Source organism: Dermacentor andersoni, chromosome 2, assembly GCF_023375885.2.
Source record: "Dermacentor andersoni chromosome 2, qqDerAnde1_hic_scaffold, whole genome shotgun sequence".
NCBI lineage: Eukaryota > Metazoa > Arthropoda > Arachnida > Ixodida > Ixodidae > Dermacentor > Dermacentor andersoni.
Window position 1 is genome coordinate 87,903,421 of NC_092815.1, and position 21,362 is coordinate 87,924,782.

At 46.9% G+C, this 21,362-nt stretch overlaps 2 protein-coding genes across 2 annotated transcripts; both read right to left on the reverse strand.

The window, feature by feature from the left end:
• Positions 1 to 5: 5 nt before the first annotated feature.
• LOC126541673 (uncharacterized) lies at positions 6 to 5,800 on the reverse strand. Its single transcript, XM_050188541.3, has 3 exons — positions 5,012 to 5,800; positions 2,128 to 2,326; positions 6 to 636 (listed from the first exon to the last, which is right to left on the reverse strand). The coding sequence occupies exons 1-3, from the start codon at positions 5,175 to 5,177 to the stop codon at positions 258 to 260; spliced, it is 744 nt and encodes a 247-aa protein (XP_050044498.1). The 5' UTR covers positions 5,178 to 5,800; the 3' UTR covers positions 6 to 257.
• Positions 5,801 to 10,450: 4,650 nt separating this feature from the next.
• LOC126541670 (uncharacterized) lies at positions 10,451 to 18,678 on the reverse strand. The gene is made up of 2 exons (XM_050188537.3): positions 17,229 to 18,678; positions 10,451 to 14,311 (listed from the first exon to the last, which is right to left on the reverse strand). Exons 1-2 carry the CDS (start codon positions 18,468 to 18,470, stop codon positions 13,775 to 13,777), a joined length of 1,779 nt encoding a protein of 592 aa, XP_050044494.1. The 5' UTR covers positions 18,471 to 18,678; the 3' UTR covers positions 10,451 to 13,774.
• Between the last annotated feature and the right edge of the window lie 2,684 nt (positions 18,679 to 21,362).

Consider the following 21,362-nt stretch of genomic DNA (forward strand, 5'->3'; position numbering starts at 1 on the left):
CGAACGTATTGCAAGTTTTCAAGGCACGTTCACAGGAGGACGTCATATATGACGACGTGGGTCAAACATATGCGGTTGGCTCTTTGATAAGGAGCTTTAGGGTTTTGTTACGGCGCCTTTATTTAGGGTTGTCCTGACCGTAGGAAATAATGCAGTGAACAAATCGAAGACAATACAGGAAACTTAACAACCGCAGATTCCAGCTGGCTACTATATGCCAGACAACAGAATAAACAGGTGGAAAGATGACGTGCACATTATATGGGGAGTGGATTGTTATCAGCGTATCTCTGCAACGCCCTCCATAGCAAAATCTCGAAGAAATCTTCGAGAGGCTGGCCATAAACACTGTGAGCCGTCTCGACGACCAAGTTGAGAATCGCGCCGAGCAGGCCCATACGGTGGAAGGTGATGCCGAAGCCGTCCAGTCTGTGAATGTCCAGATGCGTCACCAGAGGTCGACTTTGTCCCTTCTTCTTCGCGGCCAGAAGCCCAATGTCGAAATCGATTAAGTCCATGTCGATGTGGAGCTCACCCCTCAGCGGCAGCTCGCGCATCGCCTGCCTCACGTCATAGACGATGCCAGGTTTCTCCACTCTGAGGGGGAAGAACAGGTCCATGTGCGATTCGTTGCATCTGTACAAATGGAGCAAAAGAAGTCTTGGCAAAAGTTGTTCTTGCGACGGCAAATTAGAAAAGAAAGAACTCGGTGCCCTTCCACTCCGTGAAGAAGGATGGCCAGCGAAGCTGTGTATGTGGGCCCCTTAATGGCGAACTGCACCTCCGCCACGGGTCATTTTCGAGATCGGCCTACGTATGGGAAGCGCTAATGCCTGCTTCACCACCGCCGTAGGTCGGCCCGGCATTGCACTATCTTCGGGATTTTTTTCTACATGCGGACACGATAGTGGGGAAAGTAGCCCTTAACAGCTTCGCTGTAGAAGTAACAAGGACCAGATTGGTGAACTGAGCATTGGATAACGGCCATGTGCGGTATCATCTATCAGGTTTACAGGTGTCAACCAGAGCAGACATGTCTAGCGCGGACTGAGTGTGGTCGCCAGGATGTCGCCCTATTTTCTTAAAATTTTAAGTACCATGAATTGCTGTAACCTCTCACGCGGGCATCTGTTACCTGAGTGCCGACACGATGGTGCAATTATACAACTTGCAAATGCAGAAAGATGCATTGCCATATATATGCAAATGCATATAGAGCAGCAGACACACTACTTGCTCATGCACCACGAATCCGTACACTCGCTTGTTCTACTGGTGGCGCGCTTCGCTTTCGAAAAATTCGCGCAGAAGGTCCTTTCAGTTGGCTCCTCATACAGATAACCCTTTCACTTGGATCTTCCGCCGTATAGTACCCGACAAAGACGAGGACTCCGGCAACCACGTCATTCGTACTAGCTCCAAGTTTCGCGTCACTACTTTCTTCTCCGTGTGGTGTAGCCCACCACATGTCTATAAAGTCGTGTGAGTCGCTCCTAAATTCGCACTTTCTCGGCCCTTCATCCATTACTCGGAAATTAAACTGAATACGTGTACTTTAGTGAAAATATGCCGTCATTTCAGGCGTTCCGAGTACAACCTGAGAACTACGCGAACATCATATCGCCTGTTTTATTTTCTTTATGGTTCTTTCTTGAAAATTACTCAGTTAAAGATTGAACGAGCGTGAGGTAAGTGAAAAGAAGCTCATTTCGCTTTTAACTGCGTGCTTTTCAAGAACAACCGTACAACAACATGCTCTCTATATTTCTGTTTAAACGGCTCGAACAATTTCTCCCTTCCTTCTTTCCATAAAATACTTGCATAAAATACTTGTAGATATAGGACTAGCGAGTATATACAGCCGCTGTAGTAAATCCACTCGAGCTGAGAACTCGGCAGTGAACGGGACATGGGGGTGTGAGCCAGCTGCATTCTCATGCTGCCAGTGGAGCTCAAGAAGCGTTATGAGCTCGCGTGCAGGGCCACGGGCCGGTGCACTCCCGGAACTGCAGGAATTTCTCATCATCGGTTAGAGAGAGCCACTCGCATCTCAAAACCTCGTTTCGTTCCCTTTTGAATCCCACCATGTGCATGCAAAAGATTCCACGAAACACGGAACATGTATACCTTGCCGTCAAAGCGTCCCTGAAGTAGGTCCCGTTCAGCCCGTGCACCCTTCCACGGCGTAGGTCAATGATGCCCAGGGGATCTCCGTCTCCTATGAAGAGCGGGTCGTCTTTTTCCAGGATCGGCCGATATGCGTCGAGAATGCTGGCGAACACCGCGGTGAAGCTTTCCGAGCTGAGGCAGATTATATTGGACTGGGCTGGAAGCGTCACCAAACAAAAAAAGCGAGCTTTTCTTTTTACTTTTTACTTCTTTTTGCGTGAGGTTACAAATCGGCATTGCGTTCGAACATGGAACTGCAAAATAAGTCACAATGGCGGGTTGGTTACTTCAGTCAGTAATATTGATTGCAGTCAATGCACTGATTTGTGTAGGAACTATACGAAGAAGCACTAGACTGCCCTGTTCATGTACAGCCGTGATGACACGAGGTAATCCACGAAGGTTTATTGGCCAGTTGCATGATTCTAAGTTCATACACGACGTGACGCCTGCGCTTCAAAGTGTGTTCCACGTTCGCCACAATGGATGCAACTCGACCTTCCCGGACACAGAGAGAATGAGAAAGCAAGGGGAGGAAAAGTGGAGAGGTCAATCAGACATGCGTCTAGTTTGCTACTCTACACGAGATTAAAAAAAGGAGCAGAAAGAGCAAAAAAAAAAAAAGAATAGCGTGAGCCCTGCGTGCATGCGCGAGGAAGCACACGTGGCCTGTGAACAGTCATTGAGATCAGTGCACTTCAAAACTGCCGTAGCGCGCGAATACCTTTTTGTACCAACGGCGTATGTAACCTTGGTTCAAGCCTTTTTGTTTCAGAAAATGATCTGGCAAGCGGATTTACCGGGGATCTGTAGCTAGAAAGACGTACAGTACGTTGTATTGAGGGAAAGCGCACAACAGGTGTTCCGTGGTTTCTTTAGATCCACAAGCGACGCACGCTGGTCTATTGGCATTCCAATGTGGTAAGAATATAATCGTTCGTAAACGCCACTCGCAGCCACAGGCTTAAAGTAACGTATGGGTGCACCACGAACGAACAGAGTATGCAGCCGGCACTTAGAAGTGCTTGGGGAACTCTATAGAAAGCTTGCGTCGTTGCTCGACGCCATCGTCACCAAATGAATTGAAGGCTTCTTGGTGCCTTCGTGGACAGACCGGGCAGCCTTGTCAGCGAAGTAGTTATCGACACTGCCACAATGATCTGGAAGCCACTGAAAGATGATATCGTGACCTTTTCCATGAGCGTGTTAATGCTTTTCCCATAAGTCGGGTACCATCTGCTTGTATATACTGTGATGTAAGACAGATTCGGGGTTCTGCAGAGCAGTCTTTGAATCGCAAAGCACGACCCATTTCTGTGCTGGTTGATCTGCGACGTGGTTGACAGAGGCAAGGAGGATAGCGGCGAGTTCTGTCACCGTGAATGTCGTTATACGTGACACCTTAAATTTTGTAGCGCCCTGGCCCGTATACAATAAAATCTCTTATGCTAGATTTGTTTGTAAGAGAGAATTCCAGCCAATCGTGATGCTGGACATACCATTAGAGAGGCGACCGGCCAATGGCCAACATCACTTGCGAACGAAAAGCTTTGTGAATTTCTCTATTTCGTTGTAATGACAACAGCGGCTGCTGAGCTGGTAGGCGCGGTCGAATGATCAAAATACATATTCATGCCGTCTTCGTATATTTTCCGCAACAGTAGCAGCGTCAGCTGCTTCAAAGCCAACATCGAATGATTGGATATCTCAATAATATCGGGAGTACTAGCCTGGTACCCTTGAGGCTGTCAATGACATCAAAGGGGAGGTGATTGTGTTGCCTATCGTGTATAAGTGTATAAAAGCAGTGAACAGTCGCGAAAACTGGGCTCCCCTGAAGGTGTACTGTAAACCTGAGCTGCACATACGCACCTACCCAATAAATTACGCAGGAGGACGAACGCCTCGGTAGCCCTACATGACATAAAGCATCGCACTCATAATGCGGGAAAGGTTGTTTCGGCTCATACCCGTTGCAAACTGTCCTTGTCTTTTCATCCACTTTCATTTACTCTTTTCTAATTATTTCTGCGCTTTATTAAAGAAAGAACAGTTACTTTACCCTATATATGCCTTTTGTAGCGTCATTGCCTGTTGGCTTCATGTGGTTGTAAACCCTAATTAAGACGTAACATGGTAACGGAAGACTTTTTCCAGACTAAAAAAGTGACAAACACAAGTAGTTGTGCTGCCTCCATGGAGCGATGGGAACTCATTTTCGTGGTAATAATTAGACTGACGTAACATATGCAAAACTTGGACACCACAGAAGACAAGGGACAAACACCTCGCTTCTCTGGTGTCCGAGTTTTACGTTCGAGCTTTTAGCCTAATTATGTCCAATCAACTAGCCTAAACCAGCACCCTGCTTCACTTTCGTGGTTAATTATGTCATTTTATTTACCTGAAATGCACACTTGAAGCAATGGTCGGTTCTGCGTTGCTATCTAACATAATTGTGTGCTTTCCACAAAGCATGCAGTTTAAGTTACTCTCTGTGTAGCTTGCCTTCTAATAAAATATGCAGCATGATTCCCGCCCAAGTATAGTTAGCCGCACCAGTATAGTTGCAGCCGTAAAGTATACGCACAAACGAAACAGAACGAATATTTTACTTGTTTAAAGACATGCACACCAAGAAAAAATTTCTTCAAGCCATTTCGAGCCTTCAGGTTACTGACGTTGCTAATTAGTAAATTTTAAAAAGCCAGATTAGTCTTGTCGACTTGTTTTGGTTTAAATTTAGAACGAATGTTTTCCATATTGCTTTCCTCAGAAGCAAAGAAAAAAGAAGTTTGTAGAAAGTCGCACATGTAAAACAATAATCAAAGGTCCTGCTCACCAGTGACGATAGTTAAGTGTCCGTATAGAAGTCCAGCAAGCAGTGCACTACTGAAAACCATATCTCCTTTAGCACTCTTCTTACAAAGATACTGTGAATGCGCCCTGTCTTGGGTTTTATATCGCAATGTGCTGAGCCATATTCTACTCCAGAATTTGTGTTGCATATGGTAATGAAGAGACCAATGCGAGGACAGAGTAACTTGCGCGCATTAATTAAGGCATTCACGTAAATCCCGAGTTCCAAGGGACAAGAAAAATAGAAAGAAAGTGTGCCTCGTGGAAACAGCTGACTTTATTAGCATGCAAATCTCTTCATTCCTGCGCGCTGGAAAGTGGATGAGGGCGCAAATATTCGTTTACCTTCAGAGCAAGCACAGTGGAGGCAAATTTGCATAGAAAAAAATCAATTTACGAAAAAAAAATGTCATCCACCGAAATGGTGTACGTCAGCTTTCTCTCTTGCTCTAATATTTCTATTATTATTTTCTGGTTCCCCAGCGTAACACTCTTCTGGTTAACATCCCTGCTTTCTTCCTTAATTTTCTCCTCCTCTCCTTCCTTGAACTAATAAAGCTGTTTCCTTAAGAGCTCACTACCTGGTACTTTGTCGATCCTAACAGGACTCATTTCATTTCACCATTATTTTAAGCGATTTTATCGACCTAGACGTCGGTTGTAAGGGTGAATAAAATAGCTAGACATGATGTGGTACTATCTCTATTGCTTTCGGAGCCGTGGGCACCGTTACATCTGCCCTCATCGCACTGTACTTATGACAAACATCACGAAGCATGCGCACCCTTGCTCGGCAAACAGATTTCCGCGTTACTGGCTGCGTTTTCGGATCCTTCTATCGCATTCCTTCTCCTTCGTTAGGAACCGGTTGCATAATTTCCGAGAACGACCGATGTCCGAGTTCGCAAAGCGTGTATTTCTCTAGTTCGGCGAAAGGGCGACGCAGTATTGTTCGTGCAACCAGAACATGCTTGAGGAATTTTGGTCGCGAGGGCATCGCGGCTTGACCAGCTACAGCCGGTTGCGAGCCACGCGTCGACCCGCGAAGCGCCTCGTGCAATTTGTGTGACGCACTTTTGACTCACCGGATGTAAAGTATGAGGGACACACAGCGAGCATGGAGCCCCGCAACGGTAACCGATAAATGTGACGTGACGCTGAAACGGAGAGATAAGAGACATTACTTGATGAGTGCTGGAGAGGTTTGCCTCCACGCGTAGGCCATATGCTTAGCCTGCTACTGCAGATTAGATTGGTGAAGCACGAAAGGGCAGTACACAACATGCACACGTAACAAGCACAAAGCATGCACGGTAAGCGTCCGATTCAGGCCGGTGTCGCGGAGAAAAAACTAAAAGCGCCCTCATTGAGCGCAAAGCTGGGGTGGCACTGCTTCAAGTTCCAAGGATATATTGCCGCTCGAAGGAGCTGCCACGTAAACTTGAGGCACATGTTAAGGATACATAATTTGTAGTAGTGTTAAGTGACAGTGGCGCTCGTTTGCGGAACTGTGAGAATATTATGACTATATGGCGGGAGGTAACGTACAAATGTTAAAAGCGATTCGCTTCCGGACAATCTTTTCCAAAAGCGAATGGAAACGGAAATGAAACCTATGGCAGCATGCAACTGTCATGTGCAGGAACTGGACTTTGGCATAAAACGCCCATATATGTACCACCTGTTGTGGACTTTGCCAGGCACACCTTTTCATGAGGTCAGATCGCCTTTTCTCAGGCGATCTGACCTCCGCTGTGACCAGCACGCTGACTTCAGCGCGTGCAGTCAAGTTGACTGTCACTACACAGCCTTACAGGACGATCCATGCTTTTTTTCTAATTCTGCCTAAAGGCATCCCTCTTTTAAATAAAACAAAATGTCCCAAATTAGGATAGAATCACTAAAGAGTAGAAAAAAATCACTCATAAATATAAATGGACACAAGCATTGAATCGCCTTAGCATAGAAAGTGAACGAAACAAAAATCAAGACGTAGAAGACACACTCAGTGAAGACTTACATTTGTGTAAGTGAAGACAGACTCAGAAAACTTAAACAAAATCGGCACATTTATTTTTCGAAACCAGGGCAGAGTTATTCTTTTTCATCACAAAACACCCTCGCTTCAAGCGAGGCTTAGTAAGCCAGAAGCTGCAAAAACAAGAAACGAGTGAGGACGCCACCTTCAATTTTCCGTCGTAGCTCGACGTGATGTCATAGATTGTGACGGTGCCTGATAGGGCCCAGTCTAAATTGTTATCGGTAAACATTGCCTAAATTGTATTCTAAAGGATATAAAAACTGCACTTGGCAAGTTTCGTGAACCTTTACCACGACCTACTGTATAAAGGGCGACCTGCGCGTGCGGCGCTTCGCCTGCGCCGCCGATTTGCTTTTGCTTGTGTGGTTTTTTTTAGTTTTCCAAACCGCCGCCGCGAATAGTGGCGCTAGTGCTCACCCCCACCTTGTGGCCGGCCGCACGCTTTGGCAGCAAGCATTTTCAGCGACAGCACGGAGGGATCCAAACGTACGTGCGCGAAACAGTCGATTAGCTGAGCGCTTGGTGATCTGTGTTCTTGATTACCATATTCTATTTCAGTGACACTGTGATTCTCAGCCCCGTGGGCGCGGGCTTTCGAGTTTGCGGCTTCACATACGATGGTTTACTGCTGCGTGCCGTTGTGCAAGTCAAGCGGCCGAACAGCACGAGGAATTTCCTTTCACGAGTTCCCCGTGACCGACGTTAGGAACAGATGGTTGAAAAACATCTCTCGGCAAGGCTGGTCAACAGCCTGGTGGTCAGCCGGGTCACATACTCCCTGCCGTACCATGTAACCATCATAGCCGAAAGAGAACAAGCCGAAGCAATCCTTCGGAAGGCACACAAAACAGCCCTTCATCTCCCAAGAAACACATCCAATGACAAGCTGATGCAACTGGGAATCAGCAACATGTTTGAAGAACTAAAAGAATGCCAGCTCAAGGCACAAGCGCGAAGGCTCAGTAACACAACAACAGGAAGGGCGCTCCTGGCAAAGTTGGGTTGGGAAATAGAAAAACCGCAAAGTAGTAGGGCAATAATACCGGACCTGCTAAGGAAGAAACTACGTGTACAACCTGTCCCCCGCAATATGGACCTCAATCTCCATACCAGCAGGCGACAGGCTAGGGCAGAATTCTACGAAAGAACGATGGGGCAGAGAGACAACACAGATGCTTCCCTCTATCCAAAAGGACACAGGAAACACGCAGTAGCGGTAGTAGTTAATAATCAAAGCAAACTAATTACGAGTCTCACGGTAGCGGTATCAGACATAACCGAAGCAGAGGAAATAGCTGTTGCACTGGCAGCAGATGAAGGATACAGGATAGGAAAATCCCTCAACATCCTAACAGACTCACAAGAGGCGTGCCGAAACTATATCAGGGGTAGAATAAGCAGCACGGCACTCAAGATCCTTAGTAGAGCACCACTCTATGAAGGACAACCTACACACAACATAATCTGGATACCAAGCCACGCAGGGATTCAGGGCAATGGAGGGGCGGACAGCTTAGCTCGAGGCTTCACCATCCGAGCGGGTACCTCAGTCCCCCCGGGAGAGCCTCAGATTACTTGCGGGGACAGTTATTCAGAGCTGCTAAACCTATATAGGGGGCGAAGATTCCAATACCCCCCACCACACAAAGCGTTGACGAAGGAGGAAGCCGCAGGATGGCGTAGACTGCAGACGGGTTCCTTTCCAAATCTTTACATACTAAGCAGGATGTTCCCCACACAATATTGCGCCGTATGCCCGTGGTGCGGAGCAAGGCCAACACTATATCACATCACATGGGAATGCGAGAGAAACAAGACATTCCACAAACATACAACACCAAGTGCGGAGCAATGGGAGAGCCGGCTCACCAGCTGCGAGCTAGGGGTCCAAAGGGCCCTCATAGCACACGCAAGCGAGGTGGCCCGACTCAGTGGTGCCCTGGACTAGGGGCCCACCCAAGGCTGAAGGGGACCTAAAGTTTTCAAGAATGAAGACTTCGTCCTCAACTCGCTAATATCTTAAAGAACCAATAAAGTTTTCCATTCCATTCCATTCTCGGCAAGGCGAAGGTAAGTTACTATGCTGCACTTAGCTTTGAAACGTGCTTTTAATGTGCATTTCGAGCGACGGCTCGAAATTTCGGCGGCCAAGCCTTCAAAGTAGTTTCAGATTTCATTGCACTGCACAGCGAAGATACCAAATATCTGGGGTCGAGTGCCTCTCGCATGTGTCGCCGCGCCTTTTTCTAGCCGCACCCTGTCTATAATGTGAAATGCTGAGTTTACTGCAGCTCCTCTGCGAATTTTTACCGTCATCGCCGTATTCCTGAAGGCAGGGCCGGAGCGTTTCGGGCGTTGCTGTGGGGGTGAGCTTTGGCGGCATCTACCGGCGCGCTTGGTCCCTACTCAATGATCACGTGGTATTTCTTCGGCCGCGCGCTCCCGTAGGCGACCACGGGATGCGCAGGTCGCCCTTTATACAGTAGGTCGTGACCTTTACTGTGCCAACGAGGCCCAAATACACAAGAAAATTACAATGAAATCCCTGACGTCACCCTCACGTACCGGCGCTGGGCTTCCGGCGCGAAATTCGAAAAGCGCACTCTACCTTCGTTTCATTTTCTTTTTATAATCAATCTTTTATCGCGAAATCAATTAAAATAGTGTTCTCGAAAAATAATTTGCTACTTCAGAGTGAGTTAGCGTTTCCCTTCGATGTTCCTTGAAAGGATGGTGTAGCAGCACGTCCGGTAATTCAGTTCACCGCCGAGGCATGATGAATGCTGCTCGAACCCAGGCCCCTTCGAATGCAGGTGTGATGGTTGGTGGAGGACTGTGTATGGGCGCGTATACACAGCATAACATACAGTACGACCACATGTTCTTCATCACTGCCCGCGGGCACGTCACGAAACAAAACGGCGCCATACCAAACTTTGATGCGTGATACTCAGAACATCAAGAGATAACTATTCATCGGGATAATCCCACAAAAGGAGCCCCCCAACCCCTCCGACACTTCGTTAAATCGGGCAAGACGTCGACACCACTTTGTTGCTTCGAGGTTTTCAATGCATTAAGCTCTATAAGTATGCGCTGGGGGAATCTAAAACCTTCGTGAAATCAAACTTTTCTCAAATGCGGGTTTTGTTAAATCTAAACTTGACTGCATAATTGGTTTGGAACTTTGAGTCAACTCGTATACCATTAGGCACCAACAACCTTCTGGTAGGGGATATTAGGTGACGGACAACTACCAAAGGCGCCAATTCGTGAACTTGTATAAAATCCGAGAGAGCAACACTCAGCCCCAGAGCGACCTTATACTGAGGTCTTGACAACCTGGGTCATCAGACGTAGAATAATCAAGCACTTGACGACTAGCTTCATTGTCTCTTTATTTCGCACTTCTGGTCTATTTACACATCAGTAAAGCATACCCGAATGTTTCAGAGCTATTTATTTTTCTAATATAACGCATCCCCGTGTAAAGTTTATCAATGGCCACGGTAAACACGCAGATACGTTTTCCTCGTAAAGAATACGCGACCTTGAACTGACACACACACGCGCGTACACATGCACACAAATACGTGGATTTAAAAAAGATTCAATCACAGCACTAAGCGCCACGTATCAATAAACAAAATTAGCTTTGCTTTCACAAGCAAGCAGCTGCCAGCACATATACAATAGCACTCTTAGCAACAATGTCAACGCAGTATTTGTTATTTTGTAAATGTGTGATTGTCATTACGAACAGACACTCGAACGAACTGTTTCATAATTTGTGTACCGTATTTAAATTATACACGAAAATGTCTACCAATGAAGATAAATGAATCGGGTGTACTAGAGAGAGAGAGAGAGCATAAAGGGAGGAAGGAATGGCAGGGAGGTCAACCAGACTGAGTCCAGTTTACTACCCTACACGGGGGGAGGGGGGAGTATACCAACAAGACGTGCAGCTATTAATAGTCGAAAATCAAGAAAATTTCGCCATATTAGGTCGTGCGCAATCGTGGAACTTCGGCATAGCTCGTTCTATGACTGGCTTTGTCTCTTGAACCTACGCGAAATAATCATTTCAACAGCAATAACAGCTGCTCTTTTTACACTGCATACATGTAAGTCCCAGCCATCGCTCAGGCAAGTCGGAGCTCTGCTGTTTCAAAGTGAAGCGCAAATTGCGCAGAAATCAATTTGATTATACATATCATTTCCTGCAAGAGATCTTAAAGAAGTGCTGCTAAGCCTTCCTCATGCGAATCACCACTTTGAAAAATGAAATCTCTCTATTCTCTCCTCCCTCTGGTGTAAAGCAGCCAGCCGGACGTTGTTGTTATTGTTCTTCTCGTTTTTTTTTTTTTCGCGGTAAGTTTTCTCGTCTTCCATATTCTATATCCATCTCATATCACCTATTAATACAGTTCGAACTGTTGAAGTCAAACGACTTTCAGTTACTGTTTTATTTGATAGAGCTTTTATTCTTTTAGGAGGCCAAACCGAAGAAACGCAAATTAAGAACTGCGCTGCTAATTATAACAGCTTTCTTATTGTACCTTAGAGCGAGCGAGAAAGGCGGATAATCGACATCTAGATTAACTTAAACACGCAACTTGTAGCCCCTTATAATCGAGATGTATGCGTACTTTGCTGTGAGATGACGCCAATGAGCCAGTCGCATGACGAGACCAGAGGGAACAAGGTATTTAGATGAAGAGAAAGTCATCTCGTACAAACAATCCACACAGGAATCACGCACGTGTGGATCTCATGATGAGCACCTAAAGATGCAAAACCGAGTAAAAACAGCGCCTGCATGCATCACTTGTGAGGTCTTGAACTATTGTGCTATCCTGCTGGGACCACGACATTGAGTACATTTTCAGAATGGCTTCTTGTTTTCTCCTGCCCAGCTAGTTTCTGCCATAGTTCCGGCTGACAAGTTCAACCTTATACATGGTAATATCATGACACAAGGGCAAACACTAGTACACACTCACCATTACATGTCAAAAAAAAGAAAAAAAAAAGCTAATATCCATTCACAGCAAATACACGCTTAACAACACAATAATCTGGCACAATGCAAACGCAAACTGTAGCGCACTCACAGACGTAACATACAATGGCTGTGCACGCCCATTTTCTAGACGCTCTGAAAAGCCATCGTTCTTATTCTGAGATTTGCCATGTTTCGGACGGTATTTCAGTTATTCGTACGTTCCCGATTTCTTATAATTTCTACGCTAGTTATAGCGTCCTACCGCAGTACCCTTTTTGGCAATTAAACGTTACTCCCTTCCCGAAGGATTCAAATTCTTCTTTCGCATACAAACCCCGGTGTCCAGTCCGCGAGATTTGGTACTTTTGTGAATTCGGGAGTTCCAAAGGCTAGCAAGCTGCTGGTAGCCGTATTGGACTACCCGACTCGCGGAATAACTTTCCGATTCAGGCTCACAAAGTATAAAATTTCACAATTGGCAAGGCCCACATGTAGTTTGTAACTGACGTCGTGATGTGGCGTCATGTTTTTCCGACCATACAGCGAAGACCTCACCCACGGCCAGTCTTATGAAACGGAAAAGTTTACATTCGAATCGTGTAAGAGAACGCTGGTTCGTTTGACGACTGGTTGGATGACCATCTCCTTTTACGCAATAGAGCTATATTGCAGGTTGAACGGTCGGATGGCCAACCAAACACAGGTGCCAATTTGTAAAGCTTCAGAGATTTTGCTAATGCCTGCTACTGAGCATTGAATGGGGCGTGACCTTCGCGCGTCTTTACAGCTTTAGGGATAGTGAACGGGGTGAGGGATACGCAGAGTAGACACGCATTCCCTCCTCAAACGACCCGCATTCCTTTCGAGAAGCAGGTAACAGAAACGTCGACATCTTCCTTAGGAGGCGGAGGATTGGATTTACAAAACTATTCGTTCGCGTAAAAGAACGGTTTGTAATCGCTTTCTCAACTCTGACCATTCATGTTTGCGAAAACGTCTTCGTAAGTCAGGAGAACCTGAACGTGAGAACCTGCAGGTCGCGTGGGCCCCGAAGGTTGCTCAATCTGGCGACATTGTCTCTATATACATACTCCATTCCAAGGTTGATACTTACAAAAACTTCTTACGATGAAATTGTTCGTAAGATTACTTTTCAGCCGATCCTAATGCTGGATACATATCGAAGGTTTGCCAACCAATGGCACGAAAAGAGGACGTACGAACAAAAAGATCTGCAGATTCAACCAAGTATACTGTATTTATCCAGTCGCAAGGGGAAAAAAGGACAATGCTCTGTTTTACAATAATATGGCACTGGAGCGGCCGTCCCTAAGCATGCTTTGAAAACTGCGATCTAGACTTTGCTATACAATCCTAGCAGAAAATGCTCCGTCAACTATAAGGGCATACGTGAACTTACTGATATGAGGAGCAGACACGCGTCCGTTCGCATGATAACGCTCTTGGTTTGCCGGACTGCTGCTATACCTTCCACTACATCGCCACGTTATTTGGACGTGGTTCAGTCTTCCAGTCGCATTATGTGAAATTATCCGAGCCGCAAATGCAGCTCTCACAGAGCGCGTCTTCAAAAGGCGCCCCTGCAGGAACACACTCGTCGGTGTCTCTTCCCTGTGTCGGTATACCGTTGGCGTCCGCGTAAGAACGTGACGTAAGCAGTATAAGCGTCCTCGCGCTCACTGCGGGATGAAGTTCTTGGGGCGGATCTTCATCTCGACCGCCTTGAGGGGCACTGTCTTCCAGGCGGGCCAGCGGATGCCCTTGGTGGTGGGCGCGCTGCGGTCGCTCGCGTACTCGCCGGTGAGCAGCACGCTGTAGCAGCTGTGGAACCACCAGCCGGTCTTGTGCGTGCGCGCACAGTTGTTGACGCGGCGCGCGGCGTCCCGGTCGTGGGTGCTGAAGAGCTGCTCGCTGTGGCGGCGCAGGGAGTTGCCGACGCGCGGGTGCGCGCCGACGTACGAGCCGACGCGCAGCCGGTAGTGGTCGTTTTCGGAGCCGACGACGAACGCCTCGTAGTCGAGGTCGATGGTCTCGCCTTCGAACGACTCGAGCGTGACGCGCAGCATCATGTCGTGCTCGGTGGACAGCATGTGCATCAGGTCGTTGCCCAGCCAGAACTCGCGCTCGATGTCGCCGAAGCCGTGCTTGTAGCTGTTCCAGTCCGTCTCGAAGGTCAGCGGCCACTGGGTGAAGTTGCCCCGGCGCATCAGCACCTGCGGATGAGAAGATAACGCCCGTGTGGACTGGCTGAACGCTTTACCACGCACGACCACGACATGCGCCGTGACCTGCGGCATGCATATACTTGGACCGCCGCGGTATTCGTACATGCTTCCTCCGCAAATTGCGCTGGACATCCTCATCTATGCCAGCCAAGAATATATCACTCAATGTGGCGCTGCTCTCTAACCAATACAAATTTCCGACGATTGGACAGAAGTATTATGCTGCCAATGAACGAACATGGATTTAAAGTACAACACCAAACAAGTTTCCAGAGGAACTCCATTCTTTCGAGTGAAGCCATGTTCGTCGTTGCGTTCCTAATATAGGGTCTGACACTATACGCATTCGAGAAGAAAAGGGGATTAACCGAGGGGCCCGATTTTTATTAGTCATATCATAAGAAGCCAACAAACACTGACACCAAGGACAACATAGGGGTAATTACTTGTGCTTAATAAATGAAATAAATCATAAGAAGCCAACAAACACTGACACCAAGGACAACATATGGGCAATTACTTGTGCTTAATAAATGAAATAAATCACAAGAAGCCAACAAACACTGACACCAAGGACAACATAGGGGTAATTACTTGTGCTTAATAAATGAAATAAATTCATAAGAAGCCAACAAACACTGACACCAAGGACAACATAGGGGTAATTACTTGTGCTTAATAAATGAAATAAATATTTTATTTATTAAGCACAGGTAATTACCGCTATGTTGTCCTTGGTATCAGTGTTTGTTGGCTTCTTATGATATACGTATTCGAGTATCTTGTGGCATAAAATACAATACACCTCTGCTACGTGTATACCAAAGCTGCGCAATGATTTCCCCGGTTCTGCTTAGTTTCCGGTTGTGTTCTACTCCGTCTAGTAATGTGAACGATCGATCGATCGTCTCTTCCGTTTGAAAAATTCGTTTGGTATTGTCACTTAAATGACAGCAGAACCCTGAACTTGTCGCACGGTTTCGAGTGACGTATAAGAGCACATGATTGATGCGTATACTGTAAGATACATATTACAGAAGATAATGGTAAACAAGGTTTCCTCGAAAAAGTGTGTGAGTGAATGAATGAATGAATGAATGAATGAATGAATGAATTATGAGGTTTTGCGGACCAAAACCACGATTTGATTATCAGGCACGCCGTAGTGGCAACTCCGGAATACTTTTGACGTGCCCCCAATGCACGTGACACGGATGTATTTGCATTTCGCCCCCATCGAAATGCGACCGCCGCAGTAGGGATTTGATCCCGCGACCTCGTGGTTAGCAACACAACACCATAGCCGCTAAGCCGCCGCAGCGGGTAAAAGTGTGCGTGCGTGCGCCCGCATTCCATTACGCGTAAATCATTAAAGTTACTCTCGCACGCAGAACGAAAAGAAAGAGAACGATAATTTCCGCGTTCTTTTGGCTGACGCGTGCGAAAAATGTGTGCACTGATGAGAGAGGCTATGCGGCGCATATTATGCTTTAAAAAAAGTTGTTCTCCAATGAACACTCAAAAAGCAAACTGTCAGAAAGGAATGTCTATTGCAGCTTTTAAACAGACAATGACGTCATTTCGTAGCATGCAAAAGAATTTTAACATGAACAACGAAGCGAAGCAACGTTAACGATATGGCAGCAATTCAATAATTAGGCAAAGGAAATGAAGCTGCACTTGCATCGTTATTTCTCCACATACTAAGTCCGCGAAAGTGTCATGTGCAACATAGATGATTCGTTGAAAGGTTCTGTCCTTCTTAAGGTGGCATTACCTTATTCAGCGGTTTAACTTGAATGCGTCTTAATTTTGAACGCACGTGAGAGACGCAGAAATTTTTTTGTTGTGCCAACAAAAAATAATAACACAAACAACTTAAAAAGGGCGCTTATTATCGCGTAGTCACTGTAGTAGCGGGAGTAGCAATAATGTCTTGCAAAAATAACTTCAGTTAATCCTTTTGTGCAAATTGTTTTGTTCAATTTTCGGGTGCACGCTTTTGTCCGTGCGAAGGGATGACATGGCGTTTTAACATCAAAGGAAAAGGTTGCTCACTAAATCTGAATTCTACACACGGTGGACTACTGCTCACGGTAGGTGCAAGCCTAGGTCACTTTTAAATGTCAGTGGTGGACGCGGCAAACAGCCAAACTAAAAGCTTTGCTTACCCCTAAAGACAACGAAGTGCTGGCAACTCCAAGAAAATTCTGGGGTATTGCGTGCCTAAACCGCGATGTGATTTTAAGGTGCCTCATAGAGCAGGGCGACAGACTAATTTTGACCCCCTGGGATACTCAACGTGTACTTAAAATTTAAGTACCTGCTGGCAACTACATTATGCGAGAGTCACTGGTGTTGCAATGTAGAACACGATTTTCGAGTGTACACCCGGATAAAGTTAATTTAGTCTGCCTGTTCGAAATCGCAGTAAACGTATTCCATTGACGAGTATAGTACATTGTGTGGAAATGTAGAGAGTTAGCATGCACGCTTGCGTTGGGAAACTTAGTAGCTCTGAGTATATATATCGTGCGACTCACAAAACTCAAAGCAAGTCGTATGAGTGACATGAACTGACTAATTAACTGTCGACAATTCTGCACTTGGCTTTCTTTCTTCTTATGCGAAGAGTTTCGCCCAAAGGATGGTAGAGCAGAAGGGATGAGCAAAAAGGACGAGCAGAAGCACATTGAGAGTTGCAAACCCACTTCATGCAAAAGTAAAGCAACAAAGTTTCATAAACGTTGTCGTACGTCGTTTACTTATAGTGGAGTTGACTGGTTTGACAATATGCGAATTGGACACATTTAGTGCACGAGGATATGTCTACACTTGTTATTAGATTCGGTTCTAGGTATGACTATGTTTCGCTTCATTGTTAACAATGAAAGAGTGTTCTCACCGTCCATCCTCCGCCATCGGTGGCCATGTCGCAGTAGACCCTGACAGCTCTGACTCCCTGCGTGTACACGATGTATACGCCATCGCACGTCGCGCCACCAGTGCGTAGATCTGCGCAGTTTCGAGGGCTCATCACGTGCGACGCCGAGACGCATTTTTCACCCACGGACTGCACGCTGGAAACTGGGGCTCGACGTGACGTCGTGATGCTTTCCGAGGCAGTCAAGTCATCTCCGTCGCCGACTCCTTTGGGAGACCTGGCTTCGAACGTCTTTCCGGGAGTGGGGCCTCCGGGAACACGGCACTCCTTGATGTCGGTGAGGCTGTTCTCGACTTCCCGCATCATCTTGCTGAAGTCGTTCTTCATCTCCAGTTGACTCACTTTAATCTCCAACAGCATCCTGTTCGCAACGTCTGAGCTTCCGGTTCCATTCCTCGGAGGCCGTGGAGTAACAGGCGGAGAGTCCAACGAGCGCGCGTTGATGGCAGTACCCGGACATTGCTCCTTGAACGCCTCCAGTTCGTTCAGCAGGGCGTCGTTCTGTTCAATGAGGCTGTTCGTGAGCACTTCCAGCCCTTCCAGCTTCCTGCCCATCAGGTTCTTCAGCACGTCCAGCTGCTCGTGCATCTTCCTCTGGGTGTCGTCGATAGTGTCCACCAGGAAGGACAGTGACGTGTCGGCCGAGCCTCCACCGCGGCGAGAACCTTCTCTTCGCGCCGACTCTGGCTCCGTGACGGCGCGAGAAGCAGAGGTCATGGTGTTCTTGAGCTCTTTGTTCATGTCGTAAATTGTGTTTATCCCGTTCATGACCTTCTTCAGCTTGCTGTCCATGTCGTCCTTCATGCGTGCCGTTCTCGTCTCGACCTCGGTCAGCTTTGCTATGCTCGTGTCCACCTTGCCTCCTACGTCCCCTTGAAGGTTGTTAAAGGCCGACTCGAGGCTTCTCAGGCGGCTGTTGAACTCCACAGAACCTTCACCGCCACCGCCACCGCTACTCGCTGTACGGCCGATCTTGGAAGATACGTCTTCCAGTTGCTTCTGGACCTTATCCAGTGCCATTTGAAAGCTCACCGTCTGCGTTGTCCGTAGGTTGTTCTCTATATGTAACTGGTCTCGAACTTCGGTGATGAGCGTCTCAACTTTGTCTAGCCGGGCGTACAATCTACTTTGGCCATTGCAGACCACGCAGAACGCGGCCAAAACGAAGACCAAGAACGGAGTGCGCTGCGTAGAAGAAGCCATCGCGGCTGTCGCGACGTCCGTACTTTGCGGCCTGTCTGCTCGTGCGACTGACTCCGGCCCTGCGTATATATCTCTCAAGACACTCGAGAAGCAGAGCGAGCAAGGAGGAAAGGCCCGGCGATTCGCAGACCTCGCGCTGTCAAAACTGAGCTGATAGCCTCTGAGCTTCGCTGTGGAGTGTGCGCCCGCGCGCTGACGCGCACTCGAGTGTGGCTCACTGCCGAGCCCGAGGAGACAGGCGGCTTCTGACAAGGGACGCTTCCGTTAGCCGCAATAGATAACTGGGAAGACGCGTCATACGGAGCGCAACATGCAATTGGGCTTGTTTACGCGTGGAGCGGAGCGCTCCGCTAAAGTCTGTCGCGCGTCTATGTGCGTGACGGTTCGCGGAACGTGGTGGCAACACACAGTTTAGGGATTTCCCGGACTGCGACCAAGAGTTCGGGCCCGCTGACGAGCGCCAACCGCGGGGAGAGGAGGATGGGTCGCTTGTGGCGTCGTTTCGGGGCTTCTGCGAACGGGCGTCAAGGCTCGAACCTTTAGCACGAAGAGAAGGCCAAGCAGAAAAACCGCGTGATGCGATCCCCGCGGTCCAAAGCGCACGAGCAGCGTCGTCGACCCTGGCAATTTTCCAGCCCCACCCAAGGGGTTCGTGTCCGTGGGAGAATTCTCGGGTGACAAGAATGGAGCTCGCCCGCGCGCCGCTATACAACCGCTGCGTGGATGCCTGTTACACAGGCGGCGCGCCATGGAGGGCTCCGCTTGTTGCAAGCTCTTCGCGGTAAACGTACAGTGCCAGACAGTTGATTGAGACGAGCGTCGAGGTTCTCGAATGCCATGCGTTTGTAAACCTACACTTCGAATCTACAACTACAATCGCGAACTGGCCTGATGATTCATGTGTAGGATGCTGTTCTCTGTGCGCGAAACGTTAACAAAGAGACAGTTGAGAGAGGCTGTAAAGGCGTCCTCACGTTTGCAGTGCTCATGCGAAGATGTAGACTAGCGTAAACGGTCCAGCAGTTTGCGTAAACTCATCCTGACACATATTGAGTTCACTGATTAAAGTGCTATTCTGCATGTGGACGTCCGAAAAAATAAGAAAAATTGCCCTCTTATACTACGCTATAAACTTCATTTGCGTGGGGCCGACCGTCGCCTATAGGTAGACAATATTTACGCTAACTTAGTCACTCTTCAAATATTTCTAAAGCAACACGTATTCTTAAATAATGCATAACGCTATAATAGTCGATGCTATAATAGGCTCACGTGATATCATAGAAAGAAGGTTTGATGCACTGCATTCTTACTACCCGTCATTTTTGTTATTTTGTCAGGAAAGCTGCTGCTAAAAAACTCTATTCACTAGTGCGATTAATCTACGATGTATAATAGCTTTACTAATGGGTATATTTAAGGTAGTTGAATCGTGACTGAAGTGAAAGCCAACGGGGAAGACAACTTCCAACTGAAATAGTATTAAATTGTTAAGCTTCTAAATTTTCTATTGTCAAAGAAAAAAAAAACAACGAAAATAAATGCAGCTTTTGGTTAGCTGCGTAATCCCGCGTGGCACACTTTATTTGTGTAATGGCAGCATTTTCAGTTTATTTTGGTTAATCTCCAACAAAAACAACAACCGTCAATCAATCAATTAATCAATCAATCAAACAAACTAACTAACTAACTCTTTATTACAGTGCCCAGGGACAGCTACGCAGCCTTCGTACTGGCACACTAAGTAATATGCGAGACAAAATGTAGAGAGAAGACAAATGTGGTAGACAAAACATTGTGAGATAGTGAAACAAATATGGAAAAATAAAACGAGGAGGCGGGTGTAAAATGAGTTAACTTACAGAAAACATAGGAAATTACCTCCGAAATATGTCAATACAGGCAGAATACTTTTTTAGTCGAGCCATAGGACAGCTTTTAACGCAACAGGGCCGAAAAGAAAATTGCACATGATTGAGAAGCTTTGGGCAATGTATAATGCCATGGACGATATTATAAAGGAATACAAGAATACAAAGCGTGAGTTAATACGTCTTGATTTTAGGGGTGTAGGTTCAGGTATATTTGAGAGAGATGGACTATGATCGCGAAAACAGCAAAAGCGATGCTTGAAAATAGATATCAATTAATTTCGGACATGTTCAATGAAGTCAGCATTAGATTCGTACGTTCCATTCGAAACTATAAAGGCACACTCTAGTAGTGGAAGGTACACTGCAGAATACAATTTCAGAAAGTCATTAGGGGGAACTTTATGGTTGCTACGGCGCGACACACGCAGGCAAAAGGAATTGAAGGGGACACAATGCGGCGCTGACTAACAACTTAAGTTTATTGGAAGAAAACAACCTATATATAACACGCATCACATGGCCAACATGCCCCTCTCCCCATCCCCAAACACACACCGGCATACGCAGTTACACTATCAAAAACAACCTTTATACCACAGAAGGTGCATGTTTCGACGGTGATACACACGTCACGGCTGATTAACCAACGTAACAAACAAATTACTAAGGCACGAAGTAACTCAGTGGCTTTACCCATGATCCAACGAGGCAGCCTCGCTACCTTGCAGCGCAGTGGAAGGTTCGCTGTCACATAGTGAGCCTTTCTTTCTAATGTGACAAGACTCCCTTACTTCCCGTGAGAGCTTCTCCCGGTGTCTGAACAACACAAGAGTGCTTTCAAAAACCGGAAGACACCCACATTCCCGACAATGCATAGAAAGGTGCGAACGCGCGAAACCCTTCAGAGAACTATGGTGCTCCCTTAGTCGAATGTTCAAGCACCTTACAGTCTGACTGATATAATGTAGGCCACGAGGAAAAGGAATCGAATAAACAACATTTTGTGCGCAAGGGACAA

Bases quoted from the DNA above. Each gene is read 5' to 3' on its own strand.
- LOC126541670 (XM_050188537.3), bottom strand. From the start codon at position 18,470: ATGGCTTCTTCTACGCAGCGCACTCCGTTCTTGGTCTTCGTTTTGGCC. The intron at 14,312-17,228 runs GTGAGAACACTC...TCTCATCCGCAG, and splicing joins CCGATGGCGGAGGATGGACG to GTGCTGATGCGCCGGGGCAA.
- LOC126541673 (XM_050188541.3), bottom strand. From the start codon at position 5,177: ATGCAACACAAATTCTGGAGTAGAATATGGCTCAGCACATTGCGATAT. The intron at 2,327-5,011 runs GTGAGCAGGACC...TGACGCTTCCAG, and splicing joins ACACTTAACTATCGTCACTG to CCCAGTCCAATATAATCTGC. The intron at 637-2,127 runs GTATACATGTTC...CCATTTGTACAG, and splicing joins AGGGACGCTTTGACGGCAAG to ATGCAACGAATCGCACATGG.